Source organism: Bubalus kerabau, chromosome 17 (assembly GCF_029407905.1).
Source record: "Bubalus kerabau isolate K-KA32 ecotype Philippines breed swamp buffalo chromosome 17, PCC_UOA_SB_1v2, whole genome shotgun sequence".
NCBI lineage: Eukaryota > Metazoa > Chordata > Mammalia > Artiodactyla > Bovidae > Bubalus > Bubalus kerabau.
This window is the reverse complement of record NC_073640.1, coordinates 29,110,001-29,135,807: the sequence shown is the minus strand read 5'-3', so window position 1 is coordinate 29,135,807 and position 25,807 is coordinate 29,110,001. Positions and strand designations below refer to the sequence as shown.

Here is a 25,807-nt window from a genome sequence, read left to right as displayed (position 1 = left end):
CTGTTTGCAGAAAAGCAACACTGCCTGGGTTGTGATCCTGTACTAAAGAGTACTTTAGTACACAGTTGACCACCACTTTGTATCACTAGATGACTGATGTATAATTTCTATGCTGCTGCCCTTTAGAGGAAAGAAAAACGTCATGTGAAATCCTGTTTTCATAAATAAAAATGTTGACAATCACCAGCCTTGCCAGGTGGGACACAAGCCACTGCCATATGAGGACCTTAAGCTTGTACTTCCTGTCTCTTGGGGGAGAGGAGGAATAAACCTGGAATTGAGAAGATGTGTGGGTGGGCGGTTGCAGTTAATCACCTTGGTGTGAAGACTCCTCTAGCAGAAGTGGTGGAACTAGGGTGGTAGGAGGACAGTCCTATTTCTTGGTACTTGCTCCTGAATTCAGGTACAACTCAGAACCTGCTGCTTGGGGTTGACTATTTCGCTGCACAACTTTAACCTTTGTGGCAGTTTTCTGCATTTATGAAAGAAAACCTCTCCCCACCCCCATTCCTTGCAACACAGGCGGGCACGTGCTGTTGTGTGGCCAATGGAGTCTTTTGTTAGTGCCCTTGTTCTCACTGCTCCCTTGGTTGAATTGGACACTTGAAAATCATTTGCTGAAGAGTCATTTCTTTCTTAGCCTTATGCACCATGCAGCCTTTCTCAAACACTAAGCAGTTGAACCCTTCCTGTATCCAAAGAAAGCGGGTCATGAGATGATTCTGTACTACAGCTTCTCAGGTGCACTGTCCCTTCCATTACTGCTGGTACCATTCTGAGATGCTGCTTCTAGAATTCCCCTGGCGTCTCAACCGCCCACTCTGCTGTGCTGGACATGGCAAGAGGAACGAGGTTTTCAGGCCATGCCAGACAGCCACTTCCAGGGGAGAGTTAAAAATACTTGAGCTCCCGTTTTGCTCTTTATTCACCTGGGGCCTTTCCCTGTGTAAACAGTCATCTGATTCTTGGTCCAAAGACATCCTGAGTAAACCGGGTCAGATCTAATGAGGACTCTGGAGCTGGGCTACTGAACTTGTAGCTTGGGCTCACCCAAGATGGTCAAGAATGATGCTTCTAGATGAGCATCCTGGACCTGAGAGCAGAGGAGGGGCCAGGACTGCCTCTGCAAGTGGTGATGGGAAAGGGTACTATTTGAAACCTGAAACCAGTCAGTCCTTACCTGGTTTTCCACATGTGCAAGTCAGGCTTGTAGACTATCTCCAGAGCTCCCCAGAAGGGAGCCACTCGCCCGTGGAGGCCTCTCTTCACTCCCAGTCAGATTGATTAATGCCGTCTTTCCCCTCCTCCCGTCTCTCCCCAGGTCTGTTGCTGTTGCTCCCACTTTTCCATAAGCAGAACAAGAACCAAATCAAACGTCTTAACGTGTGTAGAGAGATCACGTTCCGTGAGCAGACACAAAACGGTGGCGGGTTTGGCGAGCACGAACTAGACCAACCGAAGGGCAGCCCACCACCGTATATCAAACCTCACTCCGAATGTAAAAGGTTCTCACGCCTTTGGCTTCCTGTTGACTTCCTCCTGACCCAGAAAGCATGGGAAATGTGAAGGGTATGCGAAATGGTTGTTGGTTACTGTTGCTCCCCTGCACCCCTGGTTCGTCCCGTGGCCACCTGTTTTTCCAGCAGACCACGTTAACCAGCTGACCAGACTCCAGTGGGGGCACGGGGTGTATATGGCATGACGGGCGGTTACATATTATAATTTTAAAAGTATATATTATTGAATAAAAGGTTTTAAAAGAAACGTATGGTGAGTTTTCAGTGTGGAAAGGGCCATTAAATGAGACCCCATGGCCACAGAGGAACAGAGTGAGATAGAAGAGCATTTGAGACAGGTTCTAGCCAGAGGGAGGAGGGCAGTTTCCAGGACAGATGAGAAATGAAAGAGGTATGTGAACCCATCTTGGTGATGGGGCACTGCAGGTGATTCCAGCAAGACTTGGCAAGCCAGGAAAGCGGACCTTGCCTCAAACGCATTCATCTCCCTAGACCACTCCTTCCAAAGCAGGTGAGTCACGCAGCCATTCAGGTGGCAGGTAAACGTTATCTCTCATGAACTCAGGAAGCTGCCTTAATCCCTGCTTTGCTTTCCACTGCACATGTTTCAGTATTCCATTCCATCCCCAAATCCTGTCCACCCTGGCCCCCTACTTCAGGAAAAGTATCTGACCTCGGAGGCTGGTTCAGTTCGTTGACCCAAGGTGGGGAAGGAGTCAGATCTTGGGTTCAGAGCATCCTGGGAGAAGCAGCAGCCCATCAAAGGTGAAAGAAAATGGAACAGGAGCTCCAGACATGTCTGTTCAGGGAGAAAATGAAACCACAGTCAAATTTGATATGTATCTTTCAATTTTTTTCTATGCATTTACTAACACTTTGAAATTAAAATGGATTTTATCAGAAAGGTAGATTTTACCTTCTTTTTCTGCAACTTGTGCTTTCACTGTTAGCATGTATAGATCTACCTCACCCCTTTTCGTGGCTGTATATTATTCCATTGTGTAATGTACCATAGTAGAAGCAGTCCTTTATGGATAGACTCTTACCAATACTATTGCCAGTATTGCTGCAATGAACAAATTTGGACAATATTTTTACACAGTCTGTATGTTTGTGAGATAAAATCTTAAAAAAAGAATTACTGTGCCATATCTTTTTCTTTCTTTTCTTTTTAATTTTAGGAAGGGCATTGTTCAGAAAAAGCAGTCTTCTGTTCCCTTCTCTCACTGGTGTAGGCTGGCATCATGATGCCTTAAGCTGTGGAATTCTTGGGCTCTGTCAGGCCTGCCCAGGGCCTATGAACTTTCCAGAAACCTACTGGATATTTGAGACTTGAAGAAGGGGTGTTGGCTCTAATATAGAAAGTTACAAAATAAAAATAAGTGTAACTAGATGTTACTCCAATCCTGTGAACTGAGAATTCAGTATTTTATTTTAAAAATATTTTTTTCAGGAATTTTCTGGTGCTCTAGTGGTTTATACTCCAAACTTCCAATGCAGGGGGAATGGGTTCAATCCCTGGGCAGGAAACTAAGATCCCATGTGCCTTGCAGCATAGCCAAGAAATAAAAATTTAAAAATGTTATTTTTCTCATGATAATTAATGATGAGTCACAGAAAATCATGAAATAATCACATAATTTCAGAATCAAATTCTAAAGTTCTTTTCTCAAAAAATTACAAGGAAAAGTTATCAAATATGAAAAATGGCTGCCTTTTAATGTTTGAAATGCTATGGAGAAGCCTTCAAAAGTAAGAATGCAGAGAGGTGGAAATGTTTTAAAATATTCCTGGCCAGAGGGGACTGGATGGTGGAATGCATGAGCAACTCTGCAGAATCTTCTGCAAACTTTAATGTGCATCTCAAATGCATTGTTCTAAGTGAAGAAGCCAGTATCAAAAGGCTAGATGATTCTGTTTATTTGACATTAAGGAAAAAGAAGCTTCCCTGGTGGCTCGGTGGTAAAGAATCTGCCTGCAATGCAGGAGACGAGGGAGACGAAGATTTGATCCCTACGTTGGGAAGTTCCCCTGGAGGAGGGCATGGCACCACACTCCAGTATTCTTGCCTGGAGAATCCTATGGACAGAGGAGCCTCGTGGGACACAACTGAAGCGACCTAGCACGCACGTAGGCACAGAAGCGGCAAAGCTGTTGGTATGGAGAACGGACCCACAGTTGCCAAGGGTTAAGGTTGGGGGTTGCGGGATTGGGGGGCTTGACTGCAAAGGGACAGATAGCATGAGGGAATTTGAGGGCGATGTATCCTAAACATGGTGATGGTTATATGACTTTGTCAAAACCACACCCAAAAGTGTACATTTTAGTGTATGTAAGTTTAAAAATAAGTTTTCAAAAATAACAAAAACATGCAGAGTCCCAACACAGTCCCCTTTGAACTTCTGAGATGAGCAGGAGCTTCATCTGTCCAGCACTGGCTCATTACCAGTGTCTTTGGATATAACCACTGGAGCTAGGATCCAGCGGTCTGCCAGTTGAGCACCTGTCATTCAGGTGCTCTTCCATCTTTGCTCCCAGCTAAGGGGTGACTCCAGGCACAATTTCTGTTCTCATCACTATACCTCCCCATTCCCGTCAGCAAGGAGGGGTGAAGAACAAACTGTCTTCCAGTGTGAGGCAAGTCCCTTGTGTCCTTTACTGGCCAGGTGCTTGGGGTTCTGGTCTCAGACTGACATGAATAGATGCTGTCCACTGGTTTTTCACAAGTAACTAGGGCTTTTGTGCACTAAAAGGGATTTTTACAGTTCCAGGTGGGTTTTTTTTAATATCTTAGTTATTAAGCTGTATGATTAAAAGTCTAATTTGTCTTGTGTCTTTACAAATCCTGTTATAACTACCAACTGCTTGGTTTTGTATGTAAATCTGAACATTTATTTTGGTTCATCTTTGATTGATGTTCAATTAATTCAAAACTTAATGGGTTAAACCAGCAGTCCCCAAAACTTTTGGCACCAGGGACCGGTTTCATGGAAGACAATTTTTCCATGGACCGGGGGTGGGGGGTGGGTGTTGAGGTCGGGGTGAGGGGTGGTTTCAGCATGATTCAAAAGCATTTTTTAAGCACTTTATTTCTAATCTAATGCTACCACTGATCTGACAGGAGGCATCCATTACTGGTCTGAGGCCCAGAAGTTGGGGACTCCAGGGTTAAACCATACACGTTACCCACATACTTAATCTAGTTTCCTTAGACAGATTGAAAGTAAACCACATATTTAATCTGTTTGATTTGCACAAACACTTCCCATAGTTTATATGAAAGACCTAAAATCTGCTGAAATCTTCCTAAGCATTCAAATACTAACATATCTAAGTCTAAACTCATATATTTAATCAATCAAAATCTTTTGAACATTGTTTACAAACTTAATTAAACTTGCATAGCATTTTAAAATTATAATTACAGGTCTAATTTCAAATTCCTTTAAGCATTTCAAATTAAATTCGAAGTACCAGATCCTCTAATCCTTTAAATGGGTTAACTATTTCAAATATCTTAAACAACAAAACATCACAATAATCAGAAATGTATTCCTCTGTTTGACATGTATTACTGACATTGTGTATTTGATTTACTTCCCATAATCTTGTGAGTATTTTGACACCTATGCCACCAAGGTGAGATATTCTGTCTAAACACAGAACTCTAATTCGTTCATGGCCAGAGATTCTGAGCTGGGCACAGAATTGGTTGCTGCTTCTGCAGTGGTTCTACCCTCCTGCTTGTATTGGGTTAGCCAAAAAGTTCATTTGGGGTTTTCCCATACAAGCTAATGTATGAAAAACCCCAACGAAATTTTTTGGTCAATCCTATAGTAATAGTAATGGGATTCTCAAGACCACCTCATATCTTTTACCTCATGCAGTTACTTTACCTTTACGTCTTCTGCATCTTTTAATGGCCTGATTAACATCAGTTGAGCTTCTGCATACACTACTTAGATTGTAATTACTACCTCATTAAATTCTGCTTTTTTTCATTTATTACTTTTTAAAACTGACTCATCCACCTTGCTCTAATCATAATCATTGAAGGAAGCAACATATCAAGATTTTTCATGTATTTAGTCCTTAGCTTTCTTGATGAAGAGAAAACAATCTTGAAGAAATAGAGTTGACCCTTGAACAACTTGGATTTGAACTACAGGGTTCACTTATATGTTGATTTTTTTCAATAATAAATACTACATGATCCACAGTTGGTTGGATCTGAGAATGCAGAACTGGCGATATGGAGGAAGCAGTCTATACAGAGGGACAACTATAAGTTACACACAGATTTCTGAGGAGTGGATTGGTGACCTTAACTGTGCTCTTCAAGGGTTGACTGTATAGTGTTTAATGCATGTTTCTGTGAGAGACATCAGTGATTTTAGGTTAAATTTGTTCTACATTACTTTGAAAAGAAGGCAACGTCAGAGGTAACCATTTAGCACTAATCCATTCATTCATTCATTGTGTGTCTGTCATGCTGGTACTGTGGTACGTGAGGGGATACGTGCCCAGAAGACACAGTCTGCCCCCAGAAGGAGCTTGCCGAAATCAAGTCTACAATAGGAGCAAACCCACTCATTTATGTCCTCCATATCTTTGATCAAATCATCAAATCATCTTAGCCAAGGCCATGATCATAGTAAACTTTGAACCCCCACATAAGGAAAAACTGAACACAGTTTTCACGTGGATACTCACTGAGAACGAGTAGTTAAGAGAAGCAAGCACCTTCATTTTCTCCATCAGCTTGCTTGATTGATCTTGTTGGGTCCCTTCCAAGGCCCTGGCAGGGGCCTTAGAAATTTATTCAAGTAGTTCATATGATTTTGTAAAATCTGCAAAGGTAAGCAGAAGATTTGAGTCTCATCAAAGCTGGATCAAAACAGAATTTCCTTCCCATCAGAAATAAAGTCAATAATGCAGGGTATATAGTTAAACATACCACATGTTTTTTCTCCTTTTTAAACTTACAAAAAAATAAGACTCATGCAAAATAGAATTGATCAATCCCTCTGTTTGGAGGGCACAAATAAGGAGCAGTACTACTAGTACAAACAGCAGCACATATGTGGGTAAAGTTGCATGTTTTATGAATCCATCAGTCATGATTCAGTTCAGTTCAGTTCAGTCGCTCAGTCGTGTCCGACTCTTTGCGACCCCATGAATCGCAGCACGCCAGGCCTCCCTGTCCATCACCAACTCCCGGAGTTCACTCAGACTCACATCCATCGAGTCAGTGATGCCATCCAGCCATCTCATCCTCTGTCGTCCCCTTCTCCTCCTGCCCCCAATCCCTCCCAGCATCAGAGTCTTTTCCAATGAGTCAACTCTTCGCATGAGGTGGCCAAAGTACTGGAGTTTCAGCTTCAACATCAGTCCTTCCAATGAACACCCAGGGCTGATCTCCTTTAGAATGGACTGGTTGGATCTCCTTGTAGTCCAAGGGACTCTCAAGAGTCTTCTCCAACACCACAGTTCAAAAGCATCAATTCTTTGGCACTCAGCCTTCACAGTCCAACTCTCACATCCATACATGACCACAGGAAAAACCACAGTCTTGACTAGACGAACCTTTGTTGGCAAAGTAATGTCTCTGCTTTTCAATACGCTATCTAGGTTGGTCATAACTTTCCTTCCAAGGAGTAAGCATCTTTTAATTTCATGGCTGCAGTCACCATCTGCAGTGATTTTGGAGCCCAAAAAATAAAGTCTGACACTGTTTCCACTGTTTCCCCATCTATTTCCCATGAAGTGATGGGACCAGATGCCATGATCTTCGTTTTCTGAATGTTGAGCTTTAAGCCAGCTTTTTCACTCTCCACTTTCACTTTCATCAAGAGGCTTTTTAGTTCCTCTTGACTTTGTGCCATAAGGGTGGTGTCATCTGCATATCTGAGGTTATTGATATTTCTCCCGGCAATCTTGATTCCAGCTTGTGTTCCTTCTAAGAAACACCTGGAGTAACAGGCAAATTTGGCCTTGGAATACGGAATGAAGCAGGGCGAAGACTAATAGAGTTTTGCCAAGAAAATGCACTGGTCATAGCAAACACCCACTTCCAACAACACAAGAGAAGACTCTATACATGGACATCCCCAGATGGTCAACACCAAAATCAGATTGATTATATTTTTTGCAGCCAAAGATGGAGAAGCTCTATACAGTCAACAAAAACAAGACCAGGAGCTGACTGTGGCTCAGATCATGAACTCCTTACTACCAAATTCAGACTTAAATTGAAGAAAGTAGGGAAAACCACTAGACCATTCAGGTATGACCTAAATCAAATCCCTTATGATTATACAGTGGAAGTGAGAAATAGATTTAAGGGCCTAGATCTGATAGATAGAGTGCCTGATGAACTATGGAATGAGGTTCGTGACATTGTACAGGAGACAGGGATCAAGACCATCCCCATGGAAAAGAAATGCAAAAAAGCAAAATGGCTGTCTGGGGAGGCCTTACAAATAGCCGTGAAAAGAAGAGAAGTGAAAAGCAAAGGAGAAAAGGAAAGATATAAGCATCTGAATGCAGAGTTCCAAAGAATAGCAAGAAGAGATAAGAAAGAGATAAGAAAGCCTTCAGCGATCAATGCAAAGAAATCAGTCATGATTAAGAAGACTCAAATATCCTATTCTCTTAATTACAAAATGACATTACGAAACTGTCTTAAATAGAAGTGGTCAGTGTGTGCATGCTAAGTCACTTTAGTCATGTCTGACTCTTTGCGACCCTATAGATTGTAGCCTGCCAGTGTCCTCTGTCCATGGGATACTCCAGGCAAGAATCCTTCTCCAAGGGATCTTCCTGATCCAGACAACTAACTCAAGTCTCCTATGGCTCCTGCATTGCAAGATTCTTCACCCCTGAGCCACTGGGGAAGCCTGATCACAGTAGGCGCCACAAAACCTGGATGCCCCACCTGGTGAGTTCTGAGGACTTTAAATATAGAACAGGATTTGGACTTTACCCAGGGTCGGAGAAGGCAATGGCACCCCACTCCAGTACTCTTGCTTGGAAAATCCCATGGACGGAGGAGCCTGATGGGCTGCAGTCCATGGGATCCGAAGAGTCAGACACGACTGAGCGACTTCATTTTCATTTTTCACTCTCATACATTGGAGAAGGAAATGGCAACCCATTCCAGTGTTCTTGCCTGGACAATGCCAGGGACAGAAGAGCCTGGTAGGCTGCCATCTCTGGGGTCGCACAGAGTCGGACACGACTGAAGCCACTTAGCAGCAGCAGCAGCAGCAGCAAGTTAACAGGAGAAGAGAATGTTGTAGGCTGACTGACATGGAGCCTGGAAGGAAGGCTGGAAACAGAGGGACTGGAAGTTCATACACTAGAGGCTCAGTGAATAATGGTTTCCAACATTTCATGTTTCTTCCACACTTGAAATATCATAGTTTATGTCTTTTAAAAACGGTTCTAAGAATTGATTAAAAAAAAAAAAACTGTTGATTCAACTCAACCAACTTTATTTTAATTGCATTAATGTCTGCATTTGATGTTCAGACCTTCTTGTTTCTAATCACGCATTTAAGGTGGTAACTTTTCCTCAAGGATTGCTTTGACTTCATTCCGCGGGTTATGCTGCATATTCATAGCGACCCGGTCAATAATTAAAGCAATGATGCCTATAAGGAAGACGTTTAGCACACTTACTGCGTAATACTGGTTAGCTGCTTTAACCTTATTCTGTACTCGGCCAACAAGCAATTATTTGTTAGTCTCAGGACTCCAGGTCCTGCCTTTCCCCACTTTTTTTCCGCTTCTAACTCCTCCTAGCCCCTAGTGGGCGGAACCTGGCCTTCACGCCCTTAGACTCCATCCCCTCCAGGTTCCCTTGACACCACGCAGGTGCTAACCCATTCTATTATCCTGTCTCCTTCCGCTTTCTAAAAGCGGCTCTGGGACAGCGATGGGAAAATAGTCCCTCGGCAAGGGCGTTCTTTTCCCAAGGAGGCGGCACTAGGGCGGGGCTTAAGAGTGAAAGGAACAGGAAGTCCGTAATCCCCGTGGCGGGATTGGGCTCTGCGCTCTGAGGGGGCGGGCTCAGGTGAGCGGAGGGATTCATCTCTGGCGGCGGGAGGCCCGCCGCCTCCATTTAAGGAGGGGAGTGCGGTGCTGGCGGCAGTTGCTGTGGTTTCCGTGTTAGGGTGGTTTTGTTTTCTTGGGAGCGTAGCTTCACGGACTAAGCGTCCCGCGTCCAAGTCCAGGTGTCTGTGGCCGCCGATCTGGAGGTCAGGGGCTCAGCTTCCCTTCTTCGGACCAGCCAGCCCCCTGTTTTGCCTTCGCCAATTGGTGCCCATATTTAGGTCGGCTTCGGCGAGGCTGAGAAGGCCGCCGGCAAGATGTTCAAAAACACGTTCCAGAGCGGCTTCCTCTCCATCCTCTACAGCATCGGCAGCAAACCCCTGCAGATCTGGGACAAAAAGGTCAGGGACTGAGGGCGGCGGCGGGGCGAGGCCTCGGGGCTGGGTCTGGGGTGGCAGGTAGTTGTGACGAGCTGGGGCCTGGGGGAGGCCAGGCGATCTCTGCTGTGCCCTGGCCCCAGCCTGGGGTGATTGAGGCGCGAGGTGAGGGCATCGTGTAAGCAGCGGAGGTGCATGTGGGATGGGCGTGGCTGGAGTTTAAGTGTCCTACGGCCGTGGTGTGGCCCAGTGTCCCTCTCCGCAGACTTGACAGACATGCGGTTCTTTAGCTTCGATTTCCCCACTTACAGTATGGTGGGGTTGGTAGTACCCATCTAACAGTGTGAAAAGCGTCAAGTCACATGAGGTTGCTTTGGGAAAGTGCAGATGAAAGAAACTGCTGTTCACTGATTTCACAAGTATTTACTGATATCCTGTTTTGTGCCAGGCTCTGTGCTGGGCACTGGACACAGAGCCATTGTCCCAGGCTCCCTTATAGAGGCACAGCCAGAACGCGGTTATGTTTGGGTTTCATTCATTTGCTCCCTTCCTCTCACTGATCCCAACGGAGCCGGAATTCAGTGGTCTTTGGCACCTGCTCCACACTCACTGTGACTTGGGGTCTGTGCTGTGCCTTCAGTGACTGATCTCCATCAGGAAAATTGTAAAATGGTGACAAGTCTTGTCTAGGTTAACGTGCTCAAAGCCAAGTACAAGCCTCATCGTCTTTATTCAGGCGTCCACCGGGTGATGCTTCCACCGACTCCAGAGGGTGGTGACCCTGTCCACATTCTAGAGATGTTGATTAGGGGGCATGTGTGCCTAGCAATCTATGAGTTGGTTCTCACTTAACTACTGTGCTATTTCCTTTCTTATGCAAATTCTCAGTTTTCTGTACTCTTTTTAAAATAAAAGTTAATATAAAGCACTCTTACTATGGAAGACAGGTGACTTAGTACTGCACTCCTCCAGGGAAAATGGAGAGAGGTGGTATGTTGAATGCTGTTTTTATAGAGAAGGATGTGGGATCATCCAAATAAGCAGTTTACTGGCAATGAGGCCAAGAATCTTGGATTTCATCTCAGAACAAGTCCTTGTTTTTGTCTTCCCACATCCACAGTTGAAGGTTTTTTGGCCACAGAGAGACTGAGAACACAAACAGCCTTCTTTCTGCCTGTTGCTGCTACGGAATTCTTCATTCTGAGAGCAGCTTTCGGGGTGGTGTATTCAGTGTCATTTTTACAAGACATTTGAAAGATCTGAATGTAACGAGTTTGGCCTTATGCATGTGTGAGGAATCTGACCAGCTTCTCTTCTTTCACAGTGATTCTGTCCCAAAACTACATCTAATGCTGGGAATTGCTTTTTACACAAGAAAGCGGTTCCTTAGTTGCTTTCCTACATTACTGAGTTTGTCAGTTCCATGGTTTTGTTCACATTGGATTAAAAAACCTTGTAAACTCTGAAATTACACCTCTACAAAGAGAGCTCAAAATGAGTGTACCTGGGCACTTTGTAAGCATGATGGCTTCTCAGCTGTTGTGGTGGTGGTTATTTAGTCGCTAAGTCGTGTCTGACTCTTTGCAACCCCATGGATTTTATAGGCAAGGGTACTGGAGTGGCTTGCTTTTTCCTTCTCCAGGGGATCTTCCGGACCCAGGGATTGAACCCATGTCCCTTTCATTGGCAGGTGGATTCCTTACCACTGAGCCACCTGGCTTGACTTAATTGTGGACTGTCCAAAGTCTGGAGAGAGTGGATTGTGTGCCAGTTGAAACAAAAGTGTCAGTAGGAGTCAATTGAAATAGAGAATGGGACTTGATGTAGGAGAAGAGGTTTTCAGAGCAGGTCAAAGAACTTAAGTCCAATTCCAGTGTTAGAAAGGCTATTAAGAGTTCTATTAAGTGAAACTTCTATCAGAGTTGCCCCCTTTTAACCCTTCTGGGCTTGATCTTTTGTGGTATGTTTTATTTTTCAAATGCAGTTTTTTGACTAGTCAACATGTTTACATACAGAATATAAAAGCAGAGTAACCATAGTGCACTGTGTCCCTTAACAACGCCACTAGAGGTCAGATGGTGCCTTAATGACATAAACGTGTGTGAAAATATTGTTAGATCAACTGGCAGGGCTATGTGGAGTAAATCAAGCAGACATTTTGGCAAAGAAAACCTTTAGAGGAATTCTCATTTTAAGGGAAATTCTTGTAATAGGGAGTTAAATGTTTCTACTCTTTTTATTTAGATTGAAAAAGTGTTTATCTGTGAATTTTTCCCCTTTGGACAAGGGAAGGAAAGGAAGGAAAAAAGGGAAAGTTTGGGGCCAGATCCATAGGCTTTGGTATATGTATATGTGTGCCTTTTCTCAGCTATATTACGAAGTCCTCAGACAGTGTTGGGAATCCAGTCCAGAAGGGGAAATGCTGGGAATTGATATACTTAACAAGGATTTATTGAGCAACAGCTAAGTGAGGCATTGTGTAGATTTGGAAAGATAGAGTTAGAGAAGACATTTTCCCCACTCCCATGATTCTGAATAAGGCAGAGTTATCATAAAGGAAGGAAGGATAGTCCTCACTTACCTAGAAATGACCCTGCCTGCTATCAGTAGGTGCATTTTGGCTATAACTGCCTGTTTTTAGTTATTACATATTTTGATTTCACAAAACTTTACTATTCTCCTTCCTGAATTTATAGAGAGAGTTTCTGTCATTTGTTTATAGCAAAGAACAGGCTTGGAAAAATTAGGTTTGGTTTCTGTTTAGGCTCTGTGTCTTGTGAATGTGAGAAGTGAATGCCGTAGTCATACTCATTTTGTGGGTGTGGCTACATTTACAATATCTGCGTTTACCTGACACACTGAAGGTAGCCCTTCCTCCATGTCATCCTTCAGCTCTCAGCTTAAACATTATTTCAATGGGAACTTCAGTTATGTCTCCCGTGTGCTCCTGTGGTGGTCTGTATCACACCGTATGGCAGTTGCCTATTTACTGTATATCTTCCGCTAGACTACAGGTTCCTTAAGGGGAAGACTAGTATCTCACCTGGAAACCCCAGTGCTGGGTGTTGTCAGACACCTTGAATTTGTGTCCTGGCTCTGACATGATGTCCTGTGCTGTGTAACCTTGAGCAATACTTCACTCAGTTCTCTCATGTTGTAATAATGCCACCTGCTTCTCCTGGTTATGATGATTAAATGAAGAGGTATATAAATGCTTAGCAACAGTTAGGGCATACAGTATTAAATAAAGCAGGGAGCTGAGGCATTTGCTCAAGAGTAAAGGAATAGTTTATAACTGAGCCCAATATTCAGATGCCTAGAACAGGAAGTCCAGTAAATTCAGACTTCTGAAATTAGGATAATTTAGTCATTGTGCCATGGCTTTCCCAGTCCAAAAGCTTAACATGGCTCTCAGGACACATAGCCTGGGGGCTGGTACCTGCTTAACTAGCTCTCCAGGCTCACCTCCCCATCTAGCAGTGACTTCCTACTGAGCTGGAAGAAGTCTGTTTTCTCTCAGCTTCAGGCTTTTGCACTTGCCGGCCCCTCTGCTGGGACCCACTTCTTCTTTTCCGCCTTTATTAGTCTTAGGTCACAGCTCAAAGGCATTTCCTCAGGTTAGGTTAATTTATATCCACTTCCATTTCCTTTTCATCAAACTTGAAATTAGTTTCTCAGGATCTATATTCCTGGCTGAATGGTAAGCTTCCTGATAGAGACCTTTGTAGTTTTTCAAACCAAGAGTTTAGGAGAAATTAGGGGCTTTCCTGGTGGCTCAGCAGTAAAGAACTCACCTGCAATGCAGGAGACGAAGGTTTGATCCCTGAGTTGGGAAGATCCCCTGGAGGAGGGCATGGCAGCCCACTCCAGTATTCTTGCCGGGAAAATCCCACTGACAGGGACAAAGGAGCCTGGGGGACTGCAGTCCCTGGGGTTGCAGAGTCAGACACTCCTGAAGTGACCGAGCACACACACTCTGATGGCTTAGGGGGTAAAGAATCCACCTGCAATGCAGGAGACACAGGTTCGATCCCTGGGTCGGGAAGATCACCTGGAGGAGCAAATGGCAACCCACTCCAGTGTTCTTGCCTGAAAAATCCCACGGACAAAGGAACCTGGTGGGCTACAATCCAAAAAGTCACAAAGAGTCAGACAGGACTGAGTGACTAAACACAAACACATATCAGGGATTTCTTAACAATCCCTTAACTTCTGGGATCAGCAAATACTACATTATTAAAGGGCTCTTTGTGTTTAATGTAAACATTACTTCTGATTTGTAAAGAAAATACCAGGAGATTCCATTCCCACTTAGACCGGTGTAAAACATATAACTTTTAGGCTTTACCGGCAATATCCTTAAAGTCTGCTACATGAGATTGATAATTCATAACAAGCGTCTCTATCTTTATCTTTCCTCTCATCTTGTCTTTTTCTCAGCTGCTGCTGATCCTCCACATTCCCAGAGTATTAGAACCATAGTTTTTGTGGTTGTTGCTGGAAGATATTAGATTCCCATTCAGTTCCTAATTTTAAAAATGAATGAAGGCTCTTTGCAGAAAAAAAGTTCCCACGCCCTAGTTTTTAATTAGCAAACCTTGTTAGTACGTGTTAAATTAATGCAGTTTCCAACAGTAGACTTGAGAGCGTTTGGACATGAAAGTAGTAGCACTTTTTTTTTTTTCAGATTATCCCTGAGTCAGTCTGAGGATGTTCTTCATTATTCCAAGTGATAGCTTTTACTGTAATTGGGCAAAGGCCTGGGTTTTACACTTGCCCTTCCATGGCATTGTTAGAAAGAGACTGGTTATGGTACACAGAATCATCTTTACTTTAAAAGGCTGCTTGTGAATGCAGAGTCGCCTGTCTGCTGTTTGGTTAGTCCCTGTTAAGTGCCGCAAAGGGAGAGAAGCCTTTGACCCGCTGGCGCCTGCAAGGCCCAGGCCTTGAGACCGCTATGCCCAGCTCTCCCCACAGAGGTCTCCCTCTGCCTGTTTTCTGACTTAGAGCCCAGCCCCTAGCTCAGGGTGGAAACTTTGCCACTGAAATGGACAGCTCTAAAGGCTTAATGTAAATTGGAACATGTGTCATTAAGACTAGGATGCCAGATGGCCCAAGGGCTCAGCTGTCTGCCACGATAAGTGGGTGGGGCCAGAGAAGAGAAAAGTGGGAGTAGGGAGTGGATACAGCTCCTGTTATTTTTAAAGCAGCATTGGACAGCCTCCTCCCCATCCCAGTAGTATTTTCCCCGCCTCAGCTTGACCCTCCTCCCTGGGGCTTACTTTGGGAAAGAAAAAAAATCAGTGTTCTTTATTAGTTGCCCCAGCAACCATGGAAAGCCTGGGAGAGTGATTGCAAAGAAGGGCTTGAAGGCTCCCTTTTGCTGTCTGCAGAGGCTGAGACCCATTCTGATTGCTAATTGCTAGTAGCCTGGGGTTCTGAAGCTTCTAAAGTACCTCCAGCTCATGGGTGGGGGTGGGAGTGGGGGTAGGAGGGGAGGTGTTCATGAAATTAAAAAATGTAAGATTGGCTTTATTTTTTATTATTATTATTTTGGAGGAATGAAACACTCATAAGTCACACTGCAGGAACCTGTCATGAAATAAAAAGAATTAGCAAGTCAGAGGGCTTTCCCGGTGGCTCAGTGGTAAAGAATACACCGGCAATGCAGGAGATGCAGGTCGGATCCCTGGGTCAGGAAGATCCCCTGAAGGAGGTAATGGCAACCCACTCCAGTGTTCTTGCCTGGAGAATCCCATGGACAGAGGAGCCTTGTGGGCTATGGGTCCATGGGGTCGCAAAGAGTCTGACATGGCTGAAGCTGCTGAGCACACACTCACAGCAATTCAGAAACAAAAGATACTTTCTAATTTAGATGAAGGAAGTAAAATAAAACCTACTTTCACCACGAGCAATAAATGCCGCCTCGTGCATTTTATCTTCATTTCACAGCGAGGCCTGCCTAGTGGCCTCTGAACTGGAAGGAGGTAAGGAAAGGAAGTTGATGCTTTCTGAGGCCACGTATCTTATTATCCATGTTTGTCAGAAGCTGGACTGAGGAGGGGGTTGCTTCCTGGAAGACCTTGACAAGCTAAGGCAGTGACAGGCAGATTGCCAGGGAGGTTGGGAGGCCTTGCCCCAAATTGACCACCTCTCTTTCTCCTTTGATCCTAGTTTGAGAGCCTAGAGAAAAGTTTTGGGAGGTTTCCTACTCTTTAACTGCTCATATCTCTGGTTAATTGCACCCATCCCCACTCCACTCGTTTCTTCCAGTGAATTTGTATCTATAGTGCTTAAAACTTAATGAAGAAGAAAAATCATAATTCACTAAGAAATTAATTCAATTTGATTTTAAAGCTCTGGCAGCTTGTGATATGACCATACCTGTGCTTTTCTTCTTTGAGGATTGAACTTTGCTCTTGGGCATAGCTCTATTTATAGACTCTTCTCACCACTGGGCGGGTTAAAACTCTAGAGAAACTGGTGGGTATTCCTTCAAAAAAAACTGCCTTTTTCTCCTCTGGGTTTTTGAGTTTTTATGGGCTGCATTAATTAATTTTGTAAGAATTAAGTTTGTGAGTGTGGATGTTGATGTGAAAGAAATTTCTCTTAAGAAGCTCTGACAGTCCAGCTTTAACTTGCCTCTGGGCCAGAAGTCTGTAAGAAGACACAGAGTCTGTTTTGGCTTTTAGTCTGTTGGCTTCTGCTTGCAGTATAAGGCATTGTTTTCTTCTGTAAAGACCTGAGTGGTCACATTTACTGGAGTGAAGTCGTATGCTGTAAACTTTGAGATGGGCAGAAGGCAAGTTTCCTAACATTTCCTCCCTATGTAATCTGGCTGAGTTTTCTGGAGTTGAGGGAGGCTTCCTGTCCACTGTGATCTGAGAGACCATCCAGGATGTAAGATCTGAGGTCACGCTGCTTTTTTTTTCTTTTAATTTGGCTGTGCCAGGTCTTGTTTGCAACACCAGGGACCTTTCATTGTGGCATGCGAACTCTTGGTTGGGAGTCCACATGTGGGATCTAGTTCCCTGATAAGGGATCGAACCCAGGCAGCCTGTGTTGGGAGTTCCACTCCTAACCACTGGACCACAGAGAAGTCCAGGAGGTCGCACTTTTAAACAATGTTGGATAAATTGCAACGTGTTGCCTTTTAGCAATAGTGGTTTCTGGACCCTGATTGCTTAATTCTGTTTTTACCCATCTGTTTGGTTTGTTGCATTCTGTACCTTTTTAAGAAAGAATGAAGTTACTTTTCAGAGAATAATTAGTGGTGTGTTATAAAATTAGTGGGGTACTGTCAGTTCTTATCAATGTGACTACATCATATTATATGGAAGAATTTCTGGATGAATTCCTCCTTTACCAGCGAGTCAGCCTAATTTTCCACAGCAGCTGTGGGCTAGCAAATAGAGGAGGAATATTGCCACTTTGGGAGCATTTATGTGGGGAATGAGGTGGGCAGTGTTGGCATGGGCTACGCAGATCCAAGCCTTTGTGCTCTTAATCTCCTCTGGAAAGAGGCCCGGAATTCAAAGCAGGAGGGCACTGGATGTTGCCAGCTTTGATTGAGCTTCAATGTGGTGTCTGTGACTTGAGAATCCAGAAATGCTGCCTTGGCAGAGACCCGGGGCCCATGCACCCAGCATTCCGTTTCTGACAATGGGTCCCGAAGGGTGATTTGTGGGAAGGCATTCTTGATGCTGGCAACTGCACTGTCTTTGCGATATACCCTGGGGCCTCTGGCCTCCCATAATAGTCCATGGGGGATATGTCATCCAGGAATTTTTAAAAAACCCTCCTTGAATCTCTTCAGATGTGCCAGCTCTTAGCGTGACAAATTCCAGAAGTCAGCAAATATTTGAATGCTTAGTTGATGCCTAGCAGAGTACTGAGCATTGTAGAACATACAGTGTTTCATGCTCTATCCTTACCATTGCGCTTATACTTTTTGGAGGCAACAAGACTCAGTTACATCTTGCAGAAAAAGATGGGCAGTAATACCCGATGTCACCTGGGGAATACCAAGCACACCACAAGTGGATCAAGTTCACAGTAAACGAGCTCACAGAGGCTGAGGTCTCAAGACAGAAGGCCGTGTTACCAGTAATCCATGTTGAACAGTGCAACTATCAGAGTCAGTGCGGTGTTCTCTCCCTATGCGCGAGTCTGATGGCGAGCCACGTGATAATCACTGACGGTGACAGCGCAGGCAGCCACTTTCCCTCTACCCATTAAGAGACCACGTGCTTACCTTTCCGGTGCATGCAGTTCTAACCCTGCTTGATCTTTTTCTTGTGTTAGTTAATACTTTCAGCCCGAAGAGGCAGCCCCATCTCAGAAGTGCCTCCATGTGCCTCTGTTCTGTCCATATACAGTGCTCGAATGTAATACTTGAAGATAATTGTGCTTTCCTAAATAACTTTTGAGAGGAGGATTCCATACTGCATATTGATTCCTCTCCATCATGTACCCCTACATATGCTGCAAACAGTGCAAACAATGCAGGGTGAGGTGCTAAATCACGTAGTCTGGGCTGCATGAGCCAGAGAAGCAAATCAGAGAGAAGAGAGGTCAGTGTAGGCTGAAGATGCTAAAGAAGGCTTCTGTGTGTGGCTCAGATGGGACTTGAGGTCATACTTGAAAAAGTAGAAACTTAGGGAAAAGAAGATATGGAAGCGTGAAGTCAGAGTAAACCTCGGGGAATAATGTGTTCACTTTTGGGTTGCCACCCTCCCTGTCAGTGACACTTAGCATTTGACCTTTCTAGCCAAAGAACCATCTGTGTGAGGCAGTATCGGGCAGTGAAAAGCCTGGCTGTTACTCCTGCCTTCCTCACTTAGGGCTTGTCATCTGCACTCTCTGCCTCTCAGTGTCCACATCTGTCAAGTGGAAACAACACCAATGACCTTGTGATTTTTTTTTCACATTTATTTTTTTGTTTAATCTTTTGGCTGCACTGGGTCCTTACTGCTGCTTTCGGGCTTTCTGTGGTTGCAGTGAGCGGGAGCTAGTCCTCCTTGCAGTGGACGGGCTTCCCATTGTGGTGACTTGTTGTCGAGCACAGGCTCTAGGTGCATGGACTTCAGTAGGTGCAGCACGTGGGCTCAGTTGTTGCAGCTTCTGGGCTGTAGAGCCACAGGCTCATAATTGCAGCTCATGGGCTCAGTTGCTCCACATCACGTGGAATCTTCCAGACCAAGGATCAAACCTGTGTCCCCTACATTGGCAGGCAGAGTCATATACCAGGGAAGTCTGACCTTGTGATTTTTGTTGTTGGTCTTGTTAGGACTGAGATTGCTGTTGTTGTTAGGAATGTTCCTAGTGCTTAGCAGACACTTGGTAAACATTAGCTACGTTGAAATTGAATTGATTTCTTTGGGAAGAAATTGGTCCTGATTTATAGATGGCCCAGCTATCTGCATTTCCTGTGGTGGGTGATTGGGCCCTGTCTAGAGGTAATTGCATGGCTTATTTACGTAGAAGCTTCAACATATCATGTCACAAAGTTCTGTGTTAATGCCTCTTAGACTACTGTAGTTTTCTTTAAATAGTTGCATTCAGCCTTCGAAATCTTAACAAAATTTTTGCCAAATATTTCAGTATTCACCAGTTTAATTTTCTCCCTTGTAGGTACGGAATGGCCACATCAAAAGAATCACTGATAATGACATCCAGTCCCTGGTGCTAGAGATTGAAGGAACAAACGTCAGGTAGGTTGCCAGCCTGTTCTCCCAAAGACGTTGTATGCCCAGAGGCAGCACATCACAGAGGCTGATAGCGGGGACTGCAGAGCGAGACTGTCCAGTGAGAATCCCGCTCTGCTGCTTAGGGCTCACCCTGGGCAAGTCACTTTATCCCTCAGGCTTCAGTTTCCTCATCTGTAAAATAGGAATAAGAACAATACATCTTCCTTAGGGAATTATTGTGAAGATTAAATAAGTGAATATATATAAAACCTGCTTAGCACATAGTAAGGGCTATGTAAGTCTTAGTTATTAATATTTAACCCCAGTGTTTTTGGAGTGAGGTTGAGGGTGTTACCGGAATCACCCAGTGGGTGGTCAGTGTAGTTTTCAGTGTTACAGTGGTCTTGGTTTTGGTTTTCTATCACTTAATAGTTTCTTAGAACAGAATTAAATCTTTTCTCACTGGAAGAACTTCATCCGATCTGCTGGCCTGGCTTTCGCTTTTCAGATACTTTCTTGTTGGTGTCTACCGCTGTGTTAAGCTTTTGTTTCAGAGTCTGGCACTTTTTTTAGAAGCATTAGCTTAACTTAAAGGTTAAGGGATCTTTGGATCTTTTAGATCTGCCTTCCAGCTTACCTTCTTGGGCTGAGTGTTACTGCTGTGCCTATCACAAAGGAGGAGGCTGGTGGTGTGCTTATTGGTGTTTCCTCTTTCTACAGCACCACGTATATCACATGTCCTGCAGACCCAAAGAAAACACTGGGAATTAAACTTCCCTTCCTTGTCATGATCATCAAAAACCTGAAGAAATATTTTACCTTTGAAGTACAGGTAAGCATATGCATGTGAATCTGTATACTCTCGACTATACCAGAGAGGTGGCTGGTCAATTTATGGGAAAAAAGTAACCGTAGGAAAGTATCTTTATCCTTTTGAGTGTATTCCTTTCTGCCTCTGCTGTACACTTGATTCTGCCATTATTATTATGACATAATTTCAGTATTAGTAATCCGAGTTTCATGCCAAGTTTTAAAAGAAGCAGTAAAGCATCCAGAAAATCTAATCAATAGCTCTAAGATTTCAAAGCTTGAGGATTGGAAGAGTATCTATCTGGGAAGTTACTATTTAATATCAGGCTGGCTATTGTTGGTCTCTAGTCTAGCATTTTTAATTTTTCAAAGGGAAGAATGTTTATGGAATCATGCTATGGTCTGAGGGCCTGATGCATGTGTCATATGTCATAAGCAGCTGATGTTGTCCTGGCAACAGACAAGATAAACTCACTGTTTCCGGGCCATCTGCATCCAGTGTGACCCATGTGGGTCTGTTTATTCTCCCTTGGGTCTCAGCCTTGGGAAACCAGGCTGTGGGAGTTTCAGGTCCTGGTCTTACCAAGGTTGTTTGCTCCAAGATGGAATTACTGTGATTCTTCCTTTCCATATTTCGTAGGTACTAGATGATAAGAACGTGCGTCGGCGGTTTCGGGCAAGCAACTACCAGAGCACCACCCGGGTCAAGCCCTTCATCTGTACCATGCCCATGCGGCTGGATGACGGCTGGAACCAGATTCAGTTCAACCTGTCAGACTTCACTCGGCGGGCCTATGGCACAAATTACATTGAGACCCTCAGGGTGCAGGTACTGGCTCTTTTTCAAGAGGGAGCCCCAGATGGGAGAGGGGGCTGCACTCTGTTTGCTCCGGGCTTGTGACCTAGGTGGCAGAACTCTGTGGCTTTCTGGCTAGAGTTCCCAAGTCATCGCCCAGGGGGCTCTAACCTCAGAGGCTCAGGACCTGTTCAGGCATCGGCTCAGCAATAGTAGGGAGTGGGGGGGTGATGTAGTCACTAAGTTGTGTCCAGGTCTTGCAACCCTGTGGACTGCAGCCCACCAAGCTGCTCTGTCCACGGGATTCTCCAGGCAAGAATACTAGAATGGGTTGTCATGCCCTCCTTCAGGGGATTTTCCTGACCCAGAGATCCAACCCACACCTGCATTGCAGGCGAATTCTTTACCGCTGAGCCACCAGGGAAGCCTCATGGTGGAGAATACAACAAGCAACATCTCCCTCTTGTCAGAATCTCCGCCTAAGCCAAGCTGAGGAGATGCCAAAGAGATGACGCTTGTGACCGCGCCATGCAGGGTGAGGGGCTGGAGGAGAGTCAGGAAAAAAAGGAAGACAGTCATAATTTGCCTCTTACTTTAAGAGACTTATTTTAAGTCTTGCATCCACAGATCCATGCAAACTGTCGCATCCGACGGGTTTACTTCTCAGACAGACTCTATTCAGAAGACGAACTGCCAGCAGAGTTCAAACTGTATCTCCCAGTTCAGAACAAGGCAAAGGTGAGCCGGCTTTCCTCAGAGGAAGGCCAGATAGTGAGTTGGAGAAACTGTGTCCCTGGAAAGGGCTCCGTTCTACAAGGTCAGGTGCAGACCCTCTCTCTGTTGACATGGAGTATGAAGGGCCTTTACATCAGAAGATCTTAAGCCTGCTACTAGCAGGGAGTCAGGAATAATCCCATGAGCTGCTGCCTCACCTCCGTGAAGTGACCCTGCCCCTTTGGGGGGCATCCTGCTCCTTCCTGCCCCCAGGCCTTCCCTGAAGAATATCTTCCATCTGAACCTCTTCATCAGCCCCAATTATTATCAGCCGACCCCTCCCCTCTGGCCCAATGATGGGTGCTTCTGGGCCTGCCCACTGCTGACACGTATGCACCGCCCCATGGGCCAGCATCCCCTTGAGTGTCCCTAGGGGTACGGGGTCGCAGCCATTGACCATCTATTTTCTAATAACTTAAACTGATGCATTTGTTCTTTTTTTTTTTCTTTTCCCTTCAGCAATAACTGGAATGCAGCTCAAGGGATAGACCCTGGATATGACTCTTAGTTTAAAAAGGAAACTATCTGGAGGACAATGCAAAAAAACAGATATTTATATTAGTTCACTGTGCTGTGGTTCTTTTACCTACTGTTTGGCACCCCTTGTCGTGGACACCAGTGACTATGCCATGCGTTGTAAGTACAGTGGGGGATAAGCCGTCCTTTGATACGTGAATGCTGGAGTGTATCTCGCTGCCTGCCTTGATGTGTGGGGAGATAGATTTACCACGAACTTACAGAATTAAAGATGGTCCCATAAGGCAGTTTCAGACCAGTATTTCTTCCTACGGTTTTTTCTTTCTTTTATATGTTATCTAAATATATGTATATGCTGTGTAGCGCTCATAATCTGGAAATGAATAAAATGTTATATTCTTGGTTTGTAAATTTGTTCTTGGTTTGTGTGTTGGTTTTTTTTTAATTGGTGACATTTCTCTTTCTTTATGGTATGAAAATAGAACTCTTTGCGAAGAACATCCCGTACATTCATGTGGTGAAGTAGCTTGCAGTAAGCACTGAAAGAACAGGACATCTATAGATGCTGATTTGGAACAACTCCCAAGATAAACTAAATGGGAAGAAACATGAATAGCGTATCACCTAGAATCATCTTATTCTGGCGGGGCGGGTCTCAAGTGGAGCTTTAGACAAAACAGCATATATGCCAGATTGCTCTTAAACCCCCTGGGAAGGTGTCACATTGAAGCCTCACTGGCCCTTGTGTGACCATCAGCACGTCTAGTGTTCCTCAGCATTGGAACGGATCACCTCCTCCTTGTTTGAGCTCCAGATGAAGTACTTGCCTTGAGTTTGGGAATTTAGAAGAAAAGTGTTTAAAAAAACCACCGGACTCACTTGAAAGAACTGACATCTTAACACCACTCTCCCAGCTCCCAGTTACTCTAGGGCATGTGCTTGGGGCTAGTGAAATGACCCTGCCACAGACAGCTGAGTTTACAAAAGTTGACCACTTAACACAACTCTACTGTATGTAATATTTCTGGAGGGAAAACAATTCGGGGGCGGAGAAGAGCCTATGTAACTACACCTGCAAGATCTCACAGGATGCATAAGAACTGTGCAGTGATTACTACTGGAGAGAATGGTGCTGTTGCTTATATACTTTTTTGTCAATACTATAAAAAACATTTTCTTTGAGGTAGTATTTAGTAATAAAATTTCAAAGTCAAAAAACAATAAAAGGCCACCCTGGATATCGTGCTCTCACCGACTTTCCCCCGGATTTGGCTTCATCCCACAGGATAAGACTGGAATTGTGGGCATTTTTACTTTGATTAGAAGTTAAAAAAAAAAAACCACAGGGCTGAATTGGTCACTACCGTGGCTGCCTCCTGAGAAGTTAAGTGGCAAGGAGCCCTGTTGTCCCACATCCTTACTCTCCAGCTTGCACTCTGGGTAAGCGTGGCTGAGACTCTGAGGATGTGGAGGCCTGGAGGGGAGCGTGCCCTGCTGCTGCCTCAGACACTCACTGAGTTCTTGTTTCTTATGGTTGTCGGGGGCCTGACACTGAGGTAGGTTCAGCCAAGATGACTTTGCCTTCCTCATCTGCTAACCGAATGGAGCCACCTTCGCCACGGTTGCTCTCCTTGGAGAGTCACCACGGCTCTGTCACAGAGCACCCGTCGGCCCAGGTGACAGCCTGCTCTCTCAGGGCCACCCCCAGTCACATCTGAACATTGACTCTGCTTCTCCATCCTTAAACACCCAAGGGTTCCCGTGCTTAGACTCCGTGTGTCTGTCCTGAGCCTTCTGGGTTACAGAGGGATCCTCAGAAATGGGTGGGGGTGGGGCACTCCGGGACGTCAACAGAGTTTCTTGTCTCTGGCCGCTGTGTGGTGAAATCTCCCCTCCAATCTGGAGTCTATTGTGGGATGAAAGCTGCTTTTGTGGAGGCGAGAAAACCCGGTCAACTTCTCATCTCTCTCCGGTGCCGGGACATTGGCGGAGCGCTCCTGGAAGTCCGGAGAAACACAGTAACGCACTCTGCTCCACACAGAGCCCCTTTCTCCCCCAGGCCCTTGTCAGACTAAGTACGGGGATTACCTCACCACCCTCTTCAGGGTGGAAGGCGGCAGCTGTTGACTCCACAGATGCTTCACATATCCATCCGAGAGGAAGTGAGGGGGTGTGGAGGGTGATGCGATGTATTATCTAAGCTGGACCCCGGCCAACGTGAACTGTGGCACCAGCGACGGCCCCTGCCCCTCCAGTCTCCAGCTCCCTAGGAAGATGACGACAGCTAATTATGGGGCCAAGGGAAGGAGGAAGGAAGGGACAGGCTGCAGGGCCCAGAGGCCTCCTACACGGAGCCGGGGCCAGAGTGACCTTAGATTGAGCAAACTGGAGCAGGCAGGGTCACGTTAGCTGGCTCCTTGGAAGCCATGGTGTGTGTTTTAGGAGTTCCCTCCCAAATAGGAGTGTTGGTTAATTGGCGTGAACTTGAGTGGACAGCCACGCAGTTGTTCCCAACAGGGCCCATCTAGGGGGACAGCCTACCTGCTACAGTAACCCTTATTTGCTACCAGCGTGTTGACTGCTTCCCCACAGCCAGCCCAGTAAGACTGACCATGCTGGTCCAGCCGCCTCCTGGGGCATTTCTCAAGGAGGCAACTATGCCAGAGAACAGCCCCCCAAGCTGATTTCCTTAGCTCCTTGGCAGCGTTAACCAAAATCAAGTGTCAGGAATTCACTGGAGAAGATGTTGGAGCTCTTCCTGTCTAGCCCTCTCTTCCCACATTTTGCTGATGAGGACACTGTAACCTAGAGTGCGTCGGGCTGAGCGACTCTTATGGTGGAAGGCGTGGAACACGGACACAGAACCCTCGTGGGAGTCATATGCCATCCTTGTCCTCCCATGTGCTGGCATTCCCCTGCTTCCTCCGTGGCTGGCTGTCCTCTTTGTAGAGGCATTGATGGGGCAGATAATGCCTTTGTCGGGGGATATCCTAGAGGTCCAGTGGCTAACACTCCAAGCTTCCAATGCAGGGGACCCAGGTCGAAACGCGTGTCAGGGAACTAGATCCCACATGCTGCAACTAAGAGTTTGCAAGCCATCGCTAAAAGATCCTGCCCACTGCAACTAAGACCCGGTGCAGTCAAATGAACAAAAATACTGTAAAAACAAAGATAATGTCTGCCTGGGAGGCTGGGCCAGGCCAGAGCTGTCTGCTCAGGAAGACTAGACTCAGCTCTGCCTCTGCGGTGAGAGCTCGCCTAGGATGTTCCTTCATGGTTGCACTTTAGCTGAACTTCAGGGCCTGAGGCTGA

At 45.2% G+C, this 25,807-nt stretch overlaps 2 protein-coding genes across 3 annotated transcripts in view; both read left to right on the top strand.

Annotated features, from left to right (window-relative positions):
• CSNK2A2 (casein kinase 2 alpha 2) overlaps positions 1 to 1,784 on the top strand; it is a 35,508-nt gene extending 33,724 nt beyond the window's left edge. Inside the window, exon 11 of one of the 2 annotated variants that reach the window (XM_055551111.1) lies at positions 1,322 to 1,784. The gene's annotated coding sequence lies outside the window, so the exon portion shown is untranslated. The remainder of the gene's footprint in view (positions 1 to 1,321) is intronic. The other variant, XM_055551108.1, reaches the window with a different exon arrangement.
• A 7,852-nt stretch (positions 1,785 to 9,636) lies between these two features.
• On the top strand, positions 9,637 to 22,906 carry CFAP20 (cilia and flagella associated protein 20). The gene is made up of 6 exons (XM_055552582.1): positions 9,637 to 9,973; positions 19,583 to 19,662; positions 20,359 to 20,470; positions 21,089 to 21,277; positions 21,872 to 21,982; positions 22,478 to 22,906. The coding sequence occupies exons 1-6, from the start codon at positions 9,890 to 9,892 to the stop codon at positions 22,481 to 22,483; spliced, it is 582 nt and encodes a 193-aa protein (XP_055408557.1). The 5' UTR covers positions 9,637 to 9,889; the 3' UTR covers positions 22,484 to 22,906.
• The last annotated feature ends 2,901 nt before the right edge of the window (positions 22,907 to 25,807 follow it).